Source organism: Triturus cristatus, chromosome 2_2, assembly GCF_964204655.1.
Source record: "Triturus cristatus chromosome 2_2, aTriCri1.1, whole genome shotgun sequence".
Classification (NCBI taxonomy): Eukaryota; Metazoa; Chordata; class Amphibia; order Caudata; family Salamandridae; genus Triturus; species Triturus cristatus.
Genome location: NC_140582.1, coordinates 842,286,109 through 842,305,452, shown reverse-complemented (window position 1 = coordinate 842,305,452; position 19,344 = coordinate 842,286,109). Strand labels below are relative to the sequence as shown.

At 46.3% G+C, this 19,344-nt stretch overlaps 1 protein-coding gene across 2 annotated transcripts in view; it reads right to left on the bottom strand.

Annotated features, from left to right (window-relative positions):
* Window positions 1-251: 251 nt before the first annotated feature.
* BEND4 (BEN domain containing 4) overlaps window positions 252-19,344 on the bottom strand; it is a 434,119-nt gene continuing 415,026 nt past the window's right edge. Inside the window, exon 5 of one of the 2 annotated variants that reach the window (XM_085642172.1) lies at window positions 252-989. In XM_085642172.1, the coding sequence (XP_085498298.1) occupies window positions 772-989 (218 nt within the window). In that variant the 3' untranslated portion in view covers window positions 252-771. The remainder of the gene's footprint in view (window positions 990-19,344) is intronic. The other variant, XM_085642173.1, reaches the window with a different exon arrangement.

Genomic DNA, 19,344 nt, shown 5'->3' with positions numbered 1-19,344 from the left:
ATAGATGACCAATATTCTGTCAAAAGTAGCTATTTTGAATGCTGCTGAATATATTTTCCATTGTATAAACATGAATCCAACCCAGCTGCATGAGGTTTTATATTCAAATGTGTTACCAAGGCTGCATATGTGAAGTCTTATTTTCAACATATTTTTAAACAAATTCCAACAGTCAACAGCCAGAGCAACTGAATATTTACACTGAATACTATACATGATGTTGATAGTTTTTTATGGTCTAGTTCATGTAAATTATCTGTATTGTAATTATAAAATATTTCAGAAAGGTCTATAAAAATGTCAAATCTAAATATATTTATGAAACTAAAATAACATGAAAAGAGGTATTCGATATCACCAAGGGCCTACATGCGTTCTCCAATGCATTATTTATTGTAATAAAGCAAACATAAGAAATAAAAATCTTTAAACTTAATGTTTGCTTGTTTAAAATACAATGTTGCATATGTTCACGTTCTGTGGAACTAAGACTGTTATGGCAAATTGTGAATGGGTTTGTTCACTATTTTACTATTCATTATAATGCATGAATATGCAAAATGAGTGCAATAATCATTTACCCATAAATCTATAGGTGCACAAAGTAAGAGGTTAATATTTGCAGCAGTAGACTTGGTAATATGTGGTTTTGTGCAATGAATTAATACATCTGAACTCAACTGTGCTTTGGGCTTGTAACAGTTAACTTGAGAGACACTAGATGACCAGGTGCATGAAAATTTCCTGTGAACAGGTTTCCATTTTAAATAATCAATCCTCGGATCCATCTTGTGAACACCGATTGAAGAGGCTGTCATGAAAATCGTGGTGGTCGATACTGTCATAGTATGAGTTGCCGTTATGAAGGAATGTTCCTACTGCACGTCCTTGACGAGCATGTCCCACAGCATCACTAAACACCTTGTTTATCTGTTCTTCTGAAGGCATCCACCAATCAGGATTGGACGAACAGTGCATCCTAATAAATTCTGGAGGAGAAAAATATGCAGAATTAAATTAAATAAAGTCTATATAAATGATGCGCATAGACTTATTTTGAAGAAACAGTGTAAGAAAGACCCCTTCCAACAGAGTCATTATTAATGACTATCAGTTTGAGGGACTTGAAGGACTTTAAATCTGAAAGGATTATGGAAGCAAATAAAACATTAAGGCTGGTTTTGAAAGTGATTTAGGAATTAAATTGTAAGAACGTGCATGAATAAATCTTCAAAAGCAGAAGAAGCGCTAAGATATATATATATATATATATATATATATATATATCTATCTATATCTATATCTATATATATATATATATATATATATATCTGGGACTCCTTCGCGTTCCTTGTACAGTTCTCTTGCACAGCGAAAGACACAGCACCACAACGGAGGTAATTATTCCAAAAGTTATCTATTACCACACCAGTCAGTCAGTCAGTCAAAAAGCTTTTATTTCGGTATAATACCATAAAAAGACATAAATAGCTATTTACAATAAAAATTAATAGGAATGTACAGTACATAAGTACAATCCAACATAGACACCTTAATTACAATAGATTAGTGTTAAAAAAAACGTGATTAAGAACATGATAGATAGGGGAAGAAATAAACAATGTCACGTCCCTAAATAACCTCGTCTCTAGACATGATTTCACTACAGTACTAGAATCCACCTTAGGAGTGGGATATTACCTCTTGTTTTGTAGTTTTTTACACCTAGAAAACCACATAGAAAGAAGAAATCTAGCCGTTGCAAAGACTATCATGGGTGTAGTGTCATATTTAAGAATTCTGAACACCTCCTGATAGTCCCTAAGACCCCTGGATTTACAGAGTTGAATAATCCATTTTGATCTTGCCTTGATGTAAAGAGGACAAAAAAGGACAACATGCAACTCTGACTCACAGGTATCCGGACATTCTGGGCAAAAGCTCGTAAGGCAAGGCGCGTTAGACCACCTATGGGTGAGAGCCCTCAGTGGTAACGAGCCGTGTCTAAACTGGATGTAAAGTTTCTTGGCCAATGGGGGCTGAATAACATCCAAGAAAACTTCAAAATGAGGACCGGTCTTAACATCCATAAAGGTATTAGTGAGCCTACCCAGAGAAGAATTTAATAGAATTCCCTTTCGATACTGTTGTAGCACCACAGTCAATGATTTCTTGGTTAATAAACTGCAAGATTCTTCTGGAGTCGACCACAACTCTCCCTTCCCTATAGAATAGCAAAGATTCTTAACATATACCAGCCATGGAATTTTCCCCTGGTTCCCTCTTGATAAGAGATCACCAAGATCCTGCCTATAACTCGCGAGCTCGGGTGTAGACCAGAGTCGTCTCCAATAAAGGAGTGGGCGGTTCAAGGCGATCTCTTCAAACGGGACTAGGCCTATATCCCATCTCAAGGGAATTAGGGGGGTACTCCTAGGTAATTTCAGGAGTCTCCTGATAAAGGAATTTTCAGTTAAAGTGAGGGGTGCAATACTACAATGGCCCCACAGCTCAGCGCCGTAGAGTGCACTCCCTCTGGCTTGGGATTTGTAAATTTCCATGGGGGGACCCAGGAGTTTAGAAGATGTATTATTAAAAACCTTCAGTATGCCCCCCACAGTTTGTGTTAACTTCAAATTTGCCTTCACCATGTGAGATCCCCAATTCATTTTATCATTAAGAGTTACCCCAAGATAATCGAACGTGGATACACGATCCAACTCTATACCTTCCATCTTGGGATGGGGACAATTGGCTGGACTGGGGCTAAAAACTATCAATTTGGTTTTAGATAAATTCAATTCCAGACCCCTTATTTTGCAAAAGGAGCAAAATGTCTCTAAGGAACGCTGGATGCCCATAGATGATTTTGACAATAAAAGCGTGTCATCCGCGAACATTAGGGCAGGTATCTTACGCCCCGCTAACATTGGGGAATCCAGATTAGTAGCACACAATAAGTGCTCAATCAGCCCATTAATAAAAAGGGAAAATAGAGTTAGGGCCAAAACACATCCCTGCCTCACACCCTTTTCTACCGGAAATGGGGCCGAGATTTCCCCACATCTCCCATATCTCACCCTTGCATAAGTACCTTCATGCATACGTTTAAACAAGTGGCAAAGATAAGGGGGGGCACCCATCTCTATTAATATTGCCCATAATTTCTCCCTTTGGACCATATCAAATGCGGACCGAAGGTCCACGAAGATCAAATACAAATTACCAGCACCCATAGTAACTGTCTTCCACTAGACCAGCTGCAGCCTGAACAGTTGGTCAATGGTCGAAGTTTTTGCTCGAAAGCCCGCTTGAAGGGATGTTAAGATTTGGTTTTCCTCCATCCAAGTCTGCAGTCGTATTAAAAGCACACGGGCAAACAGTTTCTGTAAAACGTCGATTAGGCTTATGGGGCGATAATTTGCCGGGTCCAAAGGGGAAGATTTTTTATGGATGGGTATAATTTCAGCACCTAACCATGTATAGGGAATCTCAAGGCCCTGCAAAATAGCATTAAAATAGGCCCGAATGTAAGTGGCCCAGATCTTTATTTCGCTCCGGTAAAGATCACCTGGGATCTTATCAAGGCCCGGGGCTTTCCCCACAGATAGGGTACTAAGGGCCATCTCAATTTCCGAAAAGGTAAAAAGTCGGCTCTCCAACTCCTCTTGTGCCCGATAAGCCCCAGGCATATCAATTGGCTGGATTACTAAATCTAGTATGCCATTGGCATTACTAAGCGAGTAGAGAGGCTTGAAATGCTCAAGCCAGACTTCCTCGCTAAGGTTAGGAATAGTGGCGGACAGATTTTCTGCCGAACCTGCTCGTACGAGATTCCAGAATGCCCTGAAATCGCGAGCCTCTAGAGCTTGCTTCATACTCATCCACCTTGAGTACTCCCACTCAGACTTTGCCAGTTCTAGCAAATTTTTATAGTGCGCCCTCGCAGCTCTAATGCTTGACTGTGTACCCTCTTTTACCTCCGTAATTAAGGCAGACTTTGGCCAACCTACAAGTTTTATTATACCAGTGGTCCTTCATTACGGGCCTCGGCCTCTGTGTTGAGGGGTTATGAAAATAGCCAGCCAAACAGCCGAGAAATTTTGTATGGATATCCTGCAGGTCCAAAAAATAATGCTGTAGAATATCACCATTGGGACCCAAAAGGTGGGAGACTTCCCCCAAAAAACAGGAGACGCTGTGGTATAAATCTGCCAGCTTCGCCTCCTCAGTCACAAACCTTGCCCACCTGATGCGTCTACCACCTGCGGCTAAAACCAGATTCTCGCTGTTAGGTATAACTATACCCCCAGGAACTTTACCACCACCAATTTTAGATAATAATTCTAATGACAATAGATTGTGGTCACTGTCAACCCTAGGTATGACAGAGAAAGCTCCCAAGTGGCCCCAAAATTCAACATTCACCAGGATATAATCGATTGTTGAACATTTCCCGGGTCTATTAAAAGTGTAGGAACCCGGGACATCGGGAGAAAGTCTGCCATTACAGGCCCTTAAACGATGGAAGATAACTATCTTGTTAATTTCAAGGGCCAGAGGCGATAAACGTTTTGCTTGGTACATAGTACAATCAGGAATTTAAAAAATGTCATCCTCGTCAAGCGTTACGGGGGGGATCCCGAGAAGGGGTTCAAAGTGGCAATTAAGATCAGCCCCTATTATTTTATGAGACAGAGGGGGGAGAGAATGTAAAATAGCATCTAGGGCACCCAAAGTCGTTAGACCCAACTGTAGAGGGTAAGGGCGCAGGTAGACATTCAGTACTACCAGCGAATATCCTGCGGGAAAAGTAAGTAGAAGACATAGAATATCAGGGCACAGAGAGTCAATAGTTTTAACTGTGCAACCTAAATGAGTGGCAACCCATACAGCCAAACCCCCGGAGGGTCTACCCCTGACTCCTTGAGCCGCTGGAACAGAAAAAGACGCATAGCCCACCCTCACCGGAGGAGACCGTAGCCATGTTTCTTGAAATAGACAAATATCGTATTTGTCCATTAACTCTCCCCACTCAGGATTAGAAAGTTTAAACCCCAAGCCAGCCACATTCCATGACCCTACCAGAGGTCTGCGTAAAGCTACTTGAGGTGGAAAATCCACTTGAACGTCATGGTCAGCAGGACGGGGGGAGGCCAATCGGTCTGAGAGACCAGACTCCAGTGGCCCTTGAGTGAAACTGTTACTTTGCGGGGATAGAGGGACAGAAGTTACGCCTGTCCCAGTTCCGTAAGCTGTATTATGGAGAGCCACCTCCGTACCACAGCCAGCCTTAGCCTGTCCCCCATCCCCATGCGTATGCCCACCTTGGATGTTCCTCAAAGATGATGGTCAATCTACAGAGCTCAATACATCAAAGGGGTTGGTGGTCGGAATATTATAGTGAAATTGGTGAGTAGCTTGATGAAAATAGGGTAGTTCCCTAGGGCTTGGAACTCTAGGGTACGCATAAAAATACCCCAAGTGACAGGTGTCAATAGAGCCTTTTTTAGTCTTCCCTCCAAAATCCAATATATGGCCAACAACTCTCGGGTCCCTGAAATTAATTAAGACACAATCCCCACATATGTCTTTGGTTCTGCTCCCCAGCCAACAGACTCTACGTACAAAAAGAATCTCCCCCCGACCTACTCCATTCAGTGGTCTAAATTTAGATAACCAGTGAATAACTTTGTTTTTTAACTCCTGGTATGTTTCCCCCCTATCACTTAATAATGGAGGGACTCCCGTAAGCACCACCACATAGGGTGAGGCCTCGGGAGGAAGCTGCGGGAAGGGAGGAGATTTAGCTAAGCCTATTGTGCCTGTATTTCCAACTGACTTAGGAGGCGGCATGCCCACTCCCAGATTCCGAGTAGCACAAGCCATAATACTAAGAGGTTGTTCGCAAGGGGCTACACCGATAGCAACTCGAGAGGTGATAGAAGAAGTAGAAGGACCATCCACCAATGGAGATACCGTTGGTATCACCAAAGGCGGTTGGACAAGGGCAGGTAAAGTAGATTGAAGAGAAACAGTGGGAACCTGTGGAGTGGATTTACTAGTCGTAAGTAATGTTCCCTGACCCTCCAATCTACCCTGATCTTTATAAACAGGATTTGTCTGTTTATTTCCAGCACCTTTGGTGTTAATCAAAGTTACTAATCTGTCGATCTTAGCCGACAGTGTTTTTAGAAAGGCATTTAGGGTCTGGTCTATATGGGACTGTAAATCCATTAATGTATTGGTAACCCACACCGGGGGACTTAAGGTTGGTGGATGGCAAACAGTATCCGTAGAATTAGAAATAAAATCAGAGTGAGCGGGGTTTTTAACCACTTTTTTGGCTTTCTTTCTTTTCTTAACCTTCACCCGCCTCATGGGTACCACTGTGGATACCAGAGAAGATGAAAGCGGACCAACTACCACTTGCACCGTCTCACCTGGTGTAGTCTGAGCACATGGTAAATGTGAAAAAGAGGGCAACATAAAAGACAAGGCTTCTGCTTCAGTTTGATTAAAAGAATCTGCCGAACCATTATCCAGAGGGGGGGCAGATGGAATTGCGGGAGTAATTGACAACCGCCTTTCGGTATTTTCAATTGCCGTAGCTACCACCCCAATGGTTTTCTGCAGCATTTTATCAATAGCTGTAAGGCTCGGGAGTGATGGATTCGAGTTGGCAAGTTGCCTAGTCATTGGTCGAGCAGTGGCAGATTTACAATGTTTCCCCATATTTAAAACAACAGTCACTTAAAGCAGACTCGCCTTTGAGATATTTGCTAAATGACAGGCAACACAAAAAATATATAAATAAAATAAGAGACTATGTGAACAGCTTTAGACTGAATGGTTACAATAAAAGAATTAAATACTAAACATGGGAACCATAAAAGACACAACTGACCCAATAAGTACGGTAAAGAGGGGTGGCCCAGCCCAGCCTCTTCCGGTCTATGACGGGCAAGGACGGGCCCGTTCCTTGACCCGGGCGCTGCCCGCGCTGCGGGGCACCTGGAGGCCTATGTAGTGTTCCGGCGCTCCCAGGCGCCGTCACCAGCAGGCGCGCTAGCCGGGAATGCTGGGGGATGAAGTTCGCGTTGGCCGTTCCCCTCACGGCAGAATTATTCACGAAAAAAGGGCCAAATCGATCCCGCTGCAGTGGCCGTTCACCTCACGGCAGGTCAGTATTGCAGGTTATGGCAGCCAAAGTCCTAACGCGTCCCGCGCTGCGGGGGCACCTGGAGGACTATGTAGTGTTCCGGCGCTCCCAGGCGCCGTCACCAGCAGGCGCGCTAGCCGAGAATGCTGGGGGATGAAGTTCGCGTTGGCCGTTCCCCTCACGGCAGAATTATTCACGAAAAAAGGGCCAAATCGATCCCGCTGCAGTGGCCGTTCACCTCACGGCAGGTCAGTATTGCAGGTTATGGCAGCCAAAGTCCTAACGCGTTACCACACCATAGTGCAAAGATACGAACAAAACAGGACGGTCTACGCGTTTCGGCTTCCAATAGCCTTCTACTGGACTATAGAATCCTTCGCGTCTAGACTGTATTTTTAAAGTGCTCAGTGCTTAACCCCTTGTTGCTTTTTACTAACATTGAACAACTAGACTGCTAGTCCTATCGAACAGACATGGGTAATTCTATCGGCCATTTTAACATTATTTGTAAAGTACATACATTTACAAAAAGTGCAAGTGCAAGAGTAGAGGTCACATATGTACAATTAAAACACAGAGTTGACCTTCATATTTCATAATGGAAAATCAATCTTATCAGAGTCACTTATGTTCCATTGCTGTTCTATTTCACAATCTCCATACCTATTCAGTACACCTGCTTCATCATTTCTTGATTACATGAATTGTACCTACGTGCTCATGGGAATTCATGGACTACATGTCATTTTAATGTAATAGGCTTTTTATCCAATTGTATATTGGTCAGATGGTTCCATTAAACTACTCAACGGAGCCTATTCAATGTAAAGTACAAGTTGAATTAAAGACCAATTATCACTTTGTTAATGTAGCCTTACATTTAAATGCATTTTATATGAGTTCCTCAGTTCTTGTTAAGTGTAATAACAATTACTGTCATTTGAAAGAAGGATGGGAGTATGTAAAGTTAGCTTTATAGGAAACTATTGTGTATCTATATTCTGTTCATGCTCATAAGATTTCCAGTTCCAGCGAGTGATTCAACTCTGGTTAGTAATTTGATAGATGAAAAACATATTAGTGAGAAATGGGTGAGAAGATGGAAGAGTGTATGATGACGAGAGAAGTATAGAAAATCTAATGAAGATAGAAGAAAATGTGAGAAGATATGTATAAGTGTGCAAGGGTGAATCAACCCGGCAATTGTCCTTTTCTGAGATTTTACTATTTACAAATGAACGTGAAGTTCTGTATCCAGATTATGTCCATGTGGATGTTCAGTGCCGATTGCAAGGAAAGAGTCAGGATTCTGTTCTCCGTAATTTCAAGGTTCTGTCTCCGCCTCTTTCTATCGGTTTTACAATTTTTATCCCTGAATATTTATGTTGTTTGCAGTCACTTGAATGAAATTCATGGAAGTGCTTTGCCATGGGATAACTAAAATCCTTGTTCGCACGTAAATGTTGTAGGATTCTTAGTTTTAGTTTATTTATTGTGCTTCCTATGTAATATTTTTTACAGGGGCATACTAATCTGTAGACCACCTACTTTGATTGACACGTAATGTGGTCAAGGATGCTTTCTGTTCTCCCATTCTGAAGTTGGAAGGTCGTTGGCTTTTGGCCATGCTCGCAGGCTTTACATTTAGAGCACTTCCAAAACCCCAGAGTGTTGAGCCATGATGATGTTTTTGGTTCTTTTAGTTCCAGGTGACTTTGCGTCAAAATATCCGGCAAGGAAGCTGTTTTCCTATCGGTGATACTAGGGTATGGCGTCAATGTTCTTTTTAGAGTTTCATCCAGCATTAGAATTTTCCAGTTTCTACGAATGATCCGTTTGATCTCTCCACTTTGGTTGTTAAAGTCCATGATGAGTCAAGATGTTGTATCCTCTTGGTCATGTTCCTCATGAGTTTCTCTTGGTGGTGTCAAAAGGTTAGCTCTTGTTTTCAATTTTACACTGGATCTTGCAGTGTCAATGACTCCCAATGGGTAGCCCCTCTCTAAGAAGCGGCAGCTCATTTCATCTATATATCGGAGTTCAAATCAGATACTTCTGAGCAGTTCCTTTTCACTCGTAGCATCTCACCATAGGGTATGCTCCATTTCAGGTTTTGTGGATGCCCACTATTCGCATGCAGAATACTGTTGCATGAGGTGGGTTTTCTATGCATTCTGGTGCATACCCTATGTTCTCTGATGAAGACTTCCACGTCTAAAAGATGATGTTTGATTCACTGATTGTCGACGTGAAAGTTAGATTGTATTCATTCTTGTTGAGTAAGTTGATGAAGTTCTGTAGATCAACACGATCTCCTTCTCATATGACGAAGAGATCGTAGATGAATCAGGTCCACATTTTTATATTTGATTGTTTTTGTCTTTTCAGAACCTCAGTTTCCCATACTGCCGCCAACAGGTTGGCATAAGTGGGCACAAAAGATGTCCCCATTGCAGTTCCCTGTCTCTGCCTGAAGAGGTTGCCTTTAAAGAGGAAGATATTATGGTGTAAACAGTAGGTCAGCATCTCTATCAGCATTTCTGAGTGTTCCAAGTGACTTATTGATCTAGTTTGTAGGAACTGTCTGACAGCTGCTATTCTATCAGTATGGCGAATTGATGTATATGGAGATGAAATATCTATTGTAGCCATTATGGGACCATCTTTCCATTCAATTTTTTTGAATTCTGTTAAGAAAATCCACTGTATCCCTCAGGTATGAAGGTAGGAATGTGACATAGTTCATTAAAAAGATATCAATAAATCTGGATGTTGATTCCAATAGTGATCCAATAGAACTTACTATCGGTCTTCCCAGTGGGTTATTGATTGATTTGTGAACTTTCGGTAGAAAGTAGATTGTTGCAATTATGGGGTGATCTGTCTTCAAGTACATATATTCCTCGAAATCAATTAAACCATTCTCTTTCCATTCTAGTAACATAAAGTGGTATTCTTTGGTCCAGAGCTCTATTGGGTTCTCCACAAGTTTTTCATAGTGGTCTTCATTCCCCAACTGTCTATTTGCTTCAGCTATATAGTCACTCATGTTCTGGACCACGATGTTTCCACCTTTGTCGGAGGCTTTGATGATGATCTTGGGCTCTTCTTTTAGTTCTTTAAGTGCTTTGTACTCTCCTGCCGTTAAATTCCATGATTTTTTGTTGTTGTTGTTCTTTTTTGTGGACTTGTTCATTAATATTTTGTTGATTTCTTCCACCATAATTTAATTAAATAAGTCGATTTTATTCCCCGGCGGGAGTTGTGGGCAAAATGTAGATTGTTTCTTTAATCCACCAACGCCCCCTCTGTTTGTGTTTATCCCCATTCTGTGACAAAGTTCTTTGTCTGATGCCAAGGGCTGTTCACGTCCCCCAATTGCAGGTTCTTCCCCTTCCTCCAAAAGTGTCTGTGCTCTCAATGTCGGTAGATCTTTCTGATTTATAAGAGATATGTCCTGATTGTCAGCTATTGGACGATTTGGTCTCTGTGTCTTTTCTGCAAAGTACTTTTTGAGTTTGACTTTTCAGAAAAATTTGTAGAGGTCAATACGTACATTAGGTATGTTGATGTCTTTATTGGGACAAAAGGTTAATCCTTTATTGAGCTGTTGAACTTGAGCATCACTTAGTATTTTATTAGAGATGTTAATTATTAAGTTGTTTTATGGAGAGGCTTTTTTTCAATTTTGCTTTTTCTTTCTTTGTTTTTGCTTCGTCTTTTGCTCCTTCTGGTTGTGGTTTGGTTTTTCCTCTTCCCCATGTTTTCCCTCTTCTTCTCCCTCTTTGTCGCGTTATCATCTGCACCAAGCGCATTCCCCCGAACAAATACAGGTTTGTTGCACTTGACTATTCGTCTGCAGAGCTTAGGTCAGAGCTGTCCACTGTTTCTGATGTTTCGTATCCCGCACGTTGATCCATCACTGCCCTGTTCCTATACATGTCATACTTCCTAGCGAACGTGTATATGCGCAGACTTGCATAGTCAAGTCTGTCTCTGTTGAATTTGTTCGCTTTTCTTTTTTCCACATCCGCTTCATGTTTATTGATTTTCTTTTCCATGATTTCTATTTGTTCTTTATTTTCCTCAGTTGTAGGATATTGGTCTAGATCCTGTTCTAGGTCTTTAATTATGGCTGTTAATTTTTCCAGTTTCCTTTCTGCGTGCAATATTAAAGTTCTCATAAGCTTGAAGGAGCATTCATTTGTATCCAATTGCCATTGTTTTATCAAATCCACATCCAAGTCGTTTAAGGTGGGCATGATTAAAATTCTGAGTCCTCTCGGTACCCTCTTAAACTCGATGTATTTTTCCAATGTCGCTTTTTCCCACCATTTATTTACTTCTAAGATGCGGTTTTGTTGTAATTCCCTTATTACACATGCAAATGTTCTCTTCTTTCTTTCTCCAGGAGTGCCCCTTGTGATAGTAGTTGAAGGAGCAACATAAACATTGAGTAATTCACTCACTCTTTGCGTTCTATTCCTGCTTCTGTTAGCCATGTTTGGTCTCGCGGTTCAATTGGTTCTTACTTTTGTTTGACTTTGCAGTGGTGTGTTTCACTTATTTGTTGGGTGACTTTAAGTCTAAATTGCGTAGCAAGATTCAAAGATATGCTCACGGGAATTTATATCTGATCACCCAGGCCAGATTTAACCAGAAGAAAGGTGGAGGCACCATGCTTACAGTACTGAGGCTTTAACCCTAAAATGCCTTCCACATAGGCCTGAGGAACTAACCACCCTACTAGCTTTAAAAAAGGCCCTGAATCACCTCAAAGAGACGTTTGGTACCATAGATCGAGGCAATAATGGTGCGATTGACTCATTCCATGAAGGGACTGGGCACCACCTATAAAAATTCATGACTCCAAGGCAGTAACCAAAGCTTGGCCCAGGATGTTCTAGCTTGCCACTGCACTTGTAGAAGGATCATCATCTTGCCCGTTCTCAGGCGGTCCAGGGTTGCAGGATGACTTAGTTTAAAAAGCGCAAAGGCAGTGAGAATTATTGTGCTGATGACAACTCCAGGTTGTATGTTGACTCAAGGCTAAAAATGAATGTACTTGATATTGGGTATGAAAGGAGCTGCAAACAGCAGTCAGAGGGGGGAACTTGAAAAGCAGAGGGAACACATTGTGCACTGCATTATGCAAAAAGCTGCAGCCCTCATGCAAAATATGACTGGGAGCCCCCAAGAATCCCACCACTAACAGTAACATTGAGGGCTTCAGCTTTAATGCTGCAGGGTTCTGACCTCTGGCTAGTGTCTGATGCCTGTGGGAGGGACTGCAGATGAGGGCCCTTGAGGAGAGCATGCTGTGCACTGCAAGAGGTGCAGTGGTGTGTGTTACACCTCTGCAGCTGTGTTTGTTTATTTTGGGGAACAATAACTTGAGGATTTGAAGGGCGTGGAGTGGGGAAAATATTCAGACCACTCAGAATTAAAAAGGCGCTTAGACTCAGCTGTTTTTAGGTGTCGCCTAGCGATGCAGCGCATGCGCTGCACACCATGGCGAGACCTATTGTCAGTTTCTGTTCGGAAGGGGGACAGGAGCGGTGCACGCGCCCGGACAGGCGATGTGCACGTTCACGGCTCGGGCCCACTGCACTTCACTCCTCCCCTCACGCGCTGTGCATGCGCCCAGACAGGCGATGTGCACGTTCACCGCTCCGGCCGGCTCGGGCGCACTGCTCTCCTCCCCTCACGCTGCCTAGGTTTGCTCACACTCTGTTCACGTAACGTGAGGCCGATCCAGAGCTCCATGTGACGTGCACTGGGGTGGTGAGGGCTCTGTTGCTGTTTGTAGCTGGGCCGGGTTGTTGGCTGTTTATAGCCGGGGGTGGGTGCCGCTCCCGTCCCACCTGTAGAGAGCCACCTGGACTCTCTCAAACAATGTTGCGCTATGACATGCATCCATTCACCCCTCGGGCAGGCTCGTCCCGAGGAGATAAATAAACGTGGGTGGGACCGCACAGGGTCTTCCGGCCCAGAGCGCACAACTGGTGTCCGTGTGTCCTTTATGGTGCTTCGCCCCTTAACTGCGACACTGGCACCGCCGCGCTACACTGGCGATGAGGCCGGTCGCACCCTCACGTGTATCCGCCTGCCCTGCTGTTCGTCCGGAGCGTGCGGAGCCCACCCGTGATGCTGACGCTCCCGCTGCTTACCTATCACTGACATGGATCACGGAACCCACCCGCGTGCTGCCCTCCGCGGATCATCTGCCCGGCAGCGCTGCGCCCGCCCACGCACATCCCTCATCATCGGGAGCACTTTCAGCCGGCGGCGCTTCAGCGCGCTGTGAGAGGGGTGAGTGGCTGGCCTTGCTCTCCATCAGCGTCCTGCTCTGGTGATTGCCTCCCCTGCTCTGGGGTCCACGTGGTTGCTCTGCCTCGCGCTGGCTCCCGTCCAACTCGGCCGAACTCCTAGAGGGGGCCTCAGCAGGGCTGTCCTTCTCCTGTCTGCCTGAAAAGTGAAAATACACGGGGAGAAGTAGGATTTGTGGCTAAAACTCCTAAAGAAAGAGGAAGGGTGACCCTGTAAAGGAAGCCAAGTGGGGGCAGAGGATAGCCTGGACAAACAAGCATTGGCAAAGCCCCAAAACCAAGTGGGGGAAGGGGCTACCCTGAACAAACAAGCATTGGTAAAACCACAAAAAGTACACGAAGAAGCCACACAATGAGCACCGTACCCGCCGCAGGCGCAGGCGCACCGCAAGCCGGTGGGCCCAATCCAGGCGCCGGCAACAACCCACCAGCACCTGTGGTCACCCACACCGCGGTTGCTTTTCAGGTTAACCCTTGGAGTACCTCGAAGCCTTGTTAGACGTTAGTAAGTACTACTCCCCATCCTAATCTCTCCCTTTTTTAGTCGGGTTTGAATTACCAATTCTTGCAATATATCATTAAGTATATTGACTTCAATTCCCATCAGTAAGGTTAAACATCACTCGTCCTTATTTCATTTGCACACCGTAGCTTTCCGGGTATGTGTGTTTTTGCTATGTGGAATAAGTACTCGTAATTAGAGCGGTTCCTCTCGGTGAGATGAACCTTTGGGGAATTTTGAGGAGACGCTAGATGCCAAGTTTTGTTTTTGAATTTTATCTTGCTTGATCCCCTCAGTTGGCATTGAATTCCAATTCATGTGGACCACATTTATGATTGAATTACATTGACGCCACTGGGGATAATTAAATCCATTTCTATCCCTAAGGTAAAGGTTTCTCAATTGAGTATCATTACTTACCTAATTTCATGGGGTTGTCACATATACTTACCTTATTTATAAACCCTCCCTTTTTTCAAGATTACGTTGGACAAGCATATCCACCTTGCCGGTTTTGACTAATGGAATTACGGACCTCGGCTCCTACCATTGATTATTAAATGATGGGTGAGACATTCCAAATACACATATAATCTCTATTATGTGATTAGTTTAAACTTCCAGTGCAACGACCTGACCTCTGGCCCCCTACCCGCTTTTAGGTTACCCCACCATGTCCTGATGAAGATCCGCAAGGACGAGGAATTATTCGCCCTCATGGCTACAAGTCGGATCGAAACGTCGACGCCCAGTTAATTCAGCCTGGACCCTGAGTTCTACCCCCACGTGCCACCCTAGAAAGGACTTCTAGTTGAAATTGATATTACAACATCCCTGTGATTGATTTGTGGCCAGGCTACCTAAGGACGGTGATTTATAACCAGTCCTCCTTTTGCTTTGACATATTAAACTTCTCTTTGCATTTCTTTTGAAATACCTTTCCTTATCACTTCACTCTTGAGCACCCTTCTCTTCTGCACGTTCCCTTTGGAGCAACCCTTCTTAATTGATATCGTATTGAATATTGTCTGATTTTCACCAATTGATCTAAATAAAATATATGGTGATCCAGATTATGATCTGTTGCACTCTTTTATGTTGTAAATATAATTTATGTTGCAAATATATTTGCACTAAGTCATAATTATTGATTGATTTAAAACGAAGGTCTAGGACCACTGTCTTTTGTATTGCGCCAAGATGGAAAGCATGGGTAGGGAGATTAAATCATTATTTCAAAGGGACTCGTGAAACCGATGGGACAATAAAGCGATCCCTACTCATCTATTATGGAGGGGCTGAGATTTATGACTTGTTCGACACGCTTCCCAACACAGGAAACGATGACGAGTACGACGCAGCAGTCGCTGCGCTAAACAGACATTTCGAACCACAGCTCAACCCTGATTTCGAGAAATTTAAGTTCCGGAGGGTGTGGCAGACCGACACAGAATCGGTTGACATGTTCTACGCGCGGCTGCGCCGGCTGGCCAGCACGTGCCCCTTCACAGACCAAAGAGAGGAAATAAGGGATCAGATCATCTTAGGCTGTCGTTCCAAGCTCCTACGGAAGCTGATCCTCCGACAGCCAGGAATCTCGCTGGATGAAATCCTAGTACTTGCACGCTCTCATGAGTTATCGGACGCCCGGGCGGAAGAGATGGAAGCAGCCCTACACACACCCGTGGCCACAGGATCGGTGTTCAAGACCCCACCCATCAAGGAAGAAAAGGTGGAAGCTATTCAAAGGCGTCCCGCTACACCTCGCCAGACGTCCAAACCCGCACCAGGAGGGTCGTGTGCGTACTGCGGCGAAGACCACCCCGCAACGGCCGTCTGCGGGGCGAAAGGGAAAACGAGCTCCCGCTGCGGAAGGATGAATCACTATGCCAGAGTGTGCCGGGGGGGGCGTTTCAGACAGCCGTCGTCGAGACCCAGGTTCGGACCACAGCAAGTTCGCCAGATCTCGCAGGCTGACCCGACGCCAGGCCTGGAACGCCAGCCACAGTCGCGGCCCCCGATATATGAGGATGAAGACGACGAGGTGTTTGTGGTATCCTACGTCAGCCGGACAGGCTCCAGGCGAAGGTCGCCGCCCATGTGCTCAGTCTCAGTAGGAGGCACGGAAGTACAAGCCCTCATTGACACTGGGGCGTCTGTCAATGTGATAGGCTCTGATCAGTATGACCGCCTGTCACCGTGACCCCCCTTGGCGCCATCCAAGGCGCGAATATACACATATGGAGGGACGGACCCTCTTCCCCTCCGTGGCGTCATCAGCGCTACCATCGCCAGCGGGGGTTACTCGACCGAGACGCAGTTCCATGTCACGGAAGGCAAGAAAGGGACCCTGCTCAGCTGTCACACGGCGGAGGACTTAGGTCTTGTGTTCTTTGCAAACCAGGTTCATGACTCCCATGCAGATGACATACTCAAGGATTTCCCAACACTCTTCACCGGCCTGGGGAAACTCAAGGGCAAGAAATTCAAGTTGCATATAGATCAGTCGGTACGACCGGTAGCCCTCAGGCATCGGAGAGTGCCGTTCAACCTACGTCCTCAAGTGGAGGAGGAGCTGCGAAAGCTCGAAGAGCTTGACGTCATTGAAAAGGTCTCCGGCCCCACCCCCTGGGTGTCCCTGCTGGTCGTGGCACCCAAGCCCAAACAACCGGGGGCCATCAGACTCTGTGTTGACATGCGGCTGCCCAATACAGCGGTGAAGAGGGAGCGGCACATCACCCCTACGATGGATGACATCGTGGCGGACCTCAACGGGGCAAAATGGTTCTCGAAGCTGGACCTAAATGCCGGCTACCACCAGTTGGAACTAGAGCCGATACATCACCACCTTTTCGACTCATGTTGGCCTCAGGAGATATAAAAGGCTCAGCTTCGGAGTCTCGTCAGCCGCGGAGGTCTTCTAAAATGCGATCCGTGAGACCCTGTCGGGGCTGCAAGGAGTGATTAACCTCAGCGATGACATCCTGGTATACTCCAACACGCTTGAGGAAAATCACTCCCACCTTCGGGCCACGCTCAAGAGGCTGGCAGAATGTGGACTGATGCTACACAAAGCCAAGTGCTCCTTCTATCAAGACAGCGTGGACTTCTTTGGGTACACATTCACTCGCGAAGGACTCCTGGTAGACCCAAAGAAGGCTGAAGCCATCCGGGCCGCCCACACGCCTCAAAGTCCCACTGAAGTGAGAAGTTTTCTTGGGATGGCCACCTACTGCGGACGGTTCATCCCCAATCTTGCTGGCATGTCAGAGCCGCTACGCGCCCTCACGCGCCACGATCACCAGTGGGAGTGGACACCTGCAGCCAACAAGGCGTTCCAAGATATCAAAGCGGGGCTCCTAGACAAAACGATCATGGCATACTTCCACCCCCGGAGGAGAACGGAACTGGTCGTGGATGCCAGCCCGGTGGGCCTCTGTGCCATCCTCCTGCAGGAACATGGCCACGAAGTGTGGAAGCCCTTTGCATATGCCAGCAAGGCTCTCACCGACACCGAGACGAGGTATGCCCAGATCGAAAGAGAAGCGCTGGCCATCAAATGGGCATACCAGCACTTCCATCTGTACCTGTGCGGACAGGACTTCACCGTCGTAACGGACCACAAGCCGCTGCTCCCGCTGTTCGCCGGACTGTCGAGGCTGGCGCCGCCGAGGATCGAACGGTGGGCAGTGCAGCTACAGGCACACAATTTCAAGGAAGTCTATCGTCCCGGGGCCCACAACCCCGCGGACTATCTGTCCCGTCACCCGGAATCAGCCCCCCCATCCGCCTCTTCAGAGGATACCTGCATCACTGAAGCGTTTGTCAGCATGGTGACGCAAGGGGCGTGTCCCAAGGCCATGACGTTGGAGGAAATCGGTCAAGCCACTCGGGAGGACCCCACCCTCGCTCGCGTTCGCAGGGCACTGAACAGCAACGGGTGGGCCCATTTCATGGATGGGGCCCGCACCCTGCGACAAGAGGTCAGCCATGCTCGCCAACAGCTGTGGCATGTCCGGAGCGAACTCAGCGTGGGGGAAGGAGTCATTCTGAGGGGATGCCTCATTGTGGTCCCGGAAAGCCTACAGAAAAGAATCCTTGCGCTGGCACACGTAGGACACCAGGGAATGGCCAAGACTAAAGCCAGGCTGCGCGACAAGGTCTGGTTCCCGGCGATGGACTCCAAAGTAGATGAGATGGTTCGACAATGCCACGCCTGCACCATCACCGGAGGGGACCCGGCACCAGCCCCAGTAATCACCGAGGAGGCAAGTGAGACGCCGTGGACGCATCTCAGCATGGACTTTGGGAGTTTTCCTGATGGTCGGCACATGCCGGTCGTGGTCGATTCATTCTCGAAATTCTCTGTCGTTGAAGTGATAGCGTCAAATACGTTTCCTCATGTCAAGAGGGTTCTAGACCGAGTGTTCGCAACGATGGGGCTGCCCGAAGAGGTCAAGTCGGACAATGGGCCCCCCTTCCAGGGGCGGGAATTCCAGGAATACCTTGCAAACCTAGCGATACGACACCGGAAGATCACCCCTCTATGGCCCCAAGCAAATGGGGAGGTGGAACGACTACTGATAACACTCAATCGAGCGCTGCGGATTGCCGTGGAGAATGGAGAAGATCCGGAAGCAGCTCTGGATCAGTTCCCCGGAGCGTACCGCCAAACTCCACACAGCACTACCAAATGTGCTCCGGCCCACATCCTGTTCAAGAGAGCAGCGCGGTACAGTATCCCGTCAGATCCAGGGTGGGCAACTACCGAGAGAGACGGGGCGGCCGTTCAGGCGAGAAGAGAAGCAACAAACCGGAAAGCTAGTGAGTCCCGAAGAGCCCGAGATCCACGGATTGGAGTCGGAGATCGGGTGGTCATCAAGGATCGGCACCCAGGATGGAAGTTCCGAACCCCCTATGAGCCCGAGGTATGGACTGTGACAGAGGTTCAAGGGACCATAGTTACGGCAAAAAGAGGCCAACAGGCCATCACAAGGAATGTGTCAAGTTTCAAGTCGGACTCGGAATTGGGCACGGATTGGGAGGAGTCCAGCCCTCAAGGCTCACCTCCGGATTGTGGTTCCCCAGCGTCTCCCAGCGAAAGGATATCCTCCCCGGTGTCCGGTCCGCAGATACATCAGGATGGCGAGGACTACCGAAGGCCAACCAGCCAGGATCCGGTCACTGAGACATCCCGGAGTACCCCGTTGGCAGCTCCCCGGAATCCGGCACCCGAAGTCAGAGGTATGGCCTCCGACCAAACCCAGTCCCAAATCAGAGGCTGAAGGACTTTGTGTATACTTCCCCATGATGGGACGAACTTGGTGCCTCTGAACTAAAAGAAAGGAGGG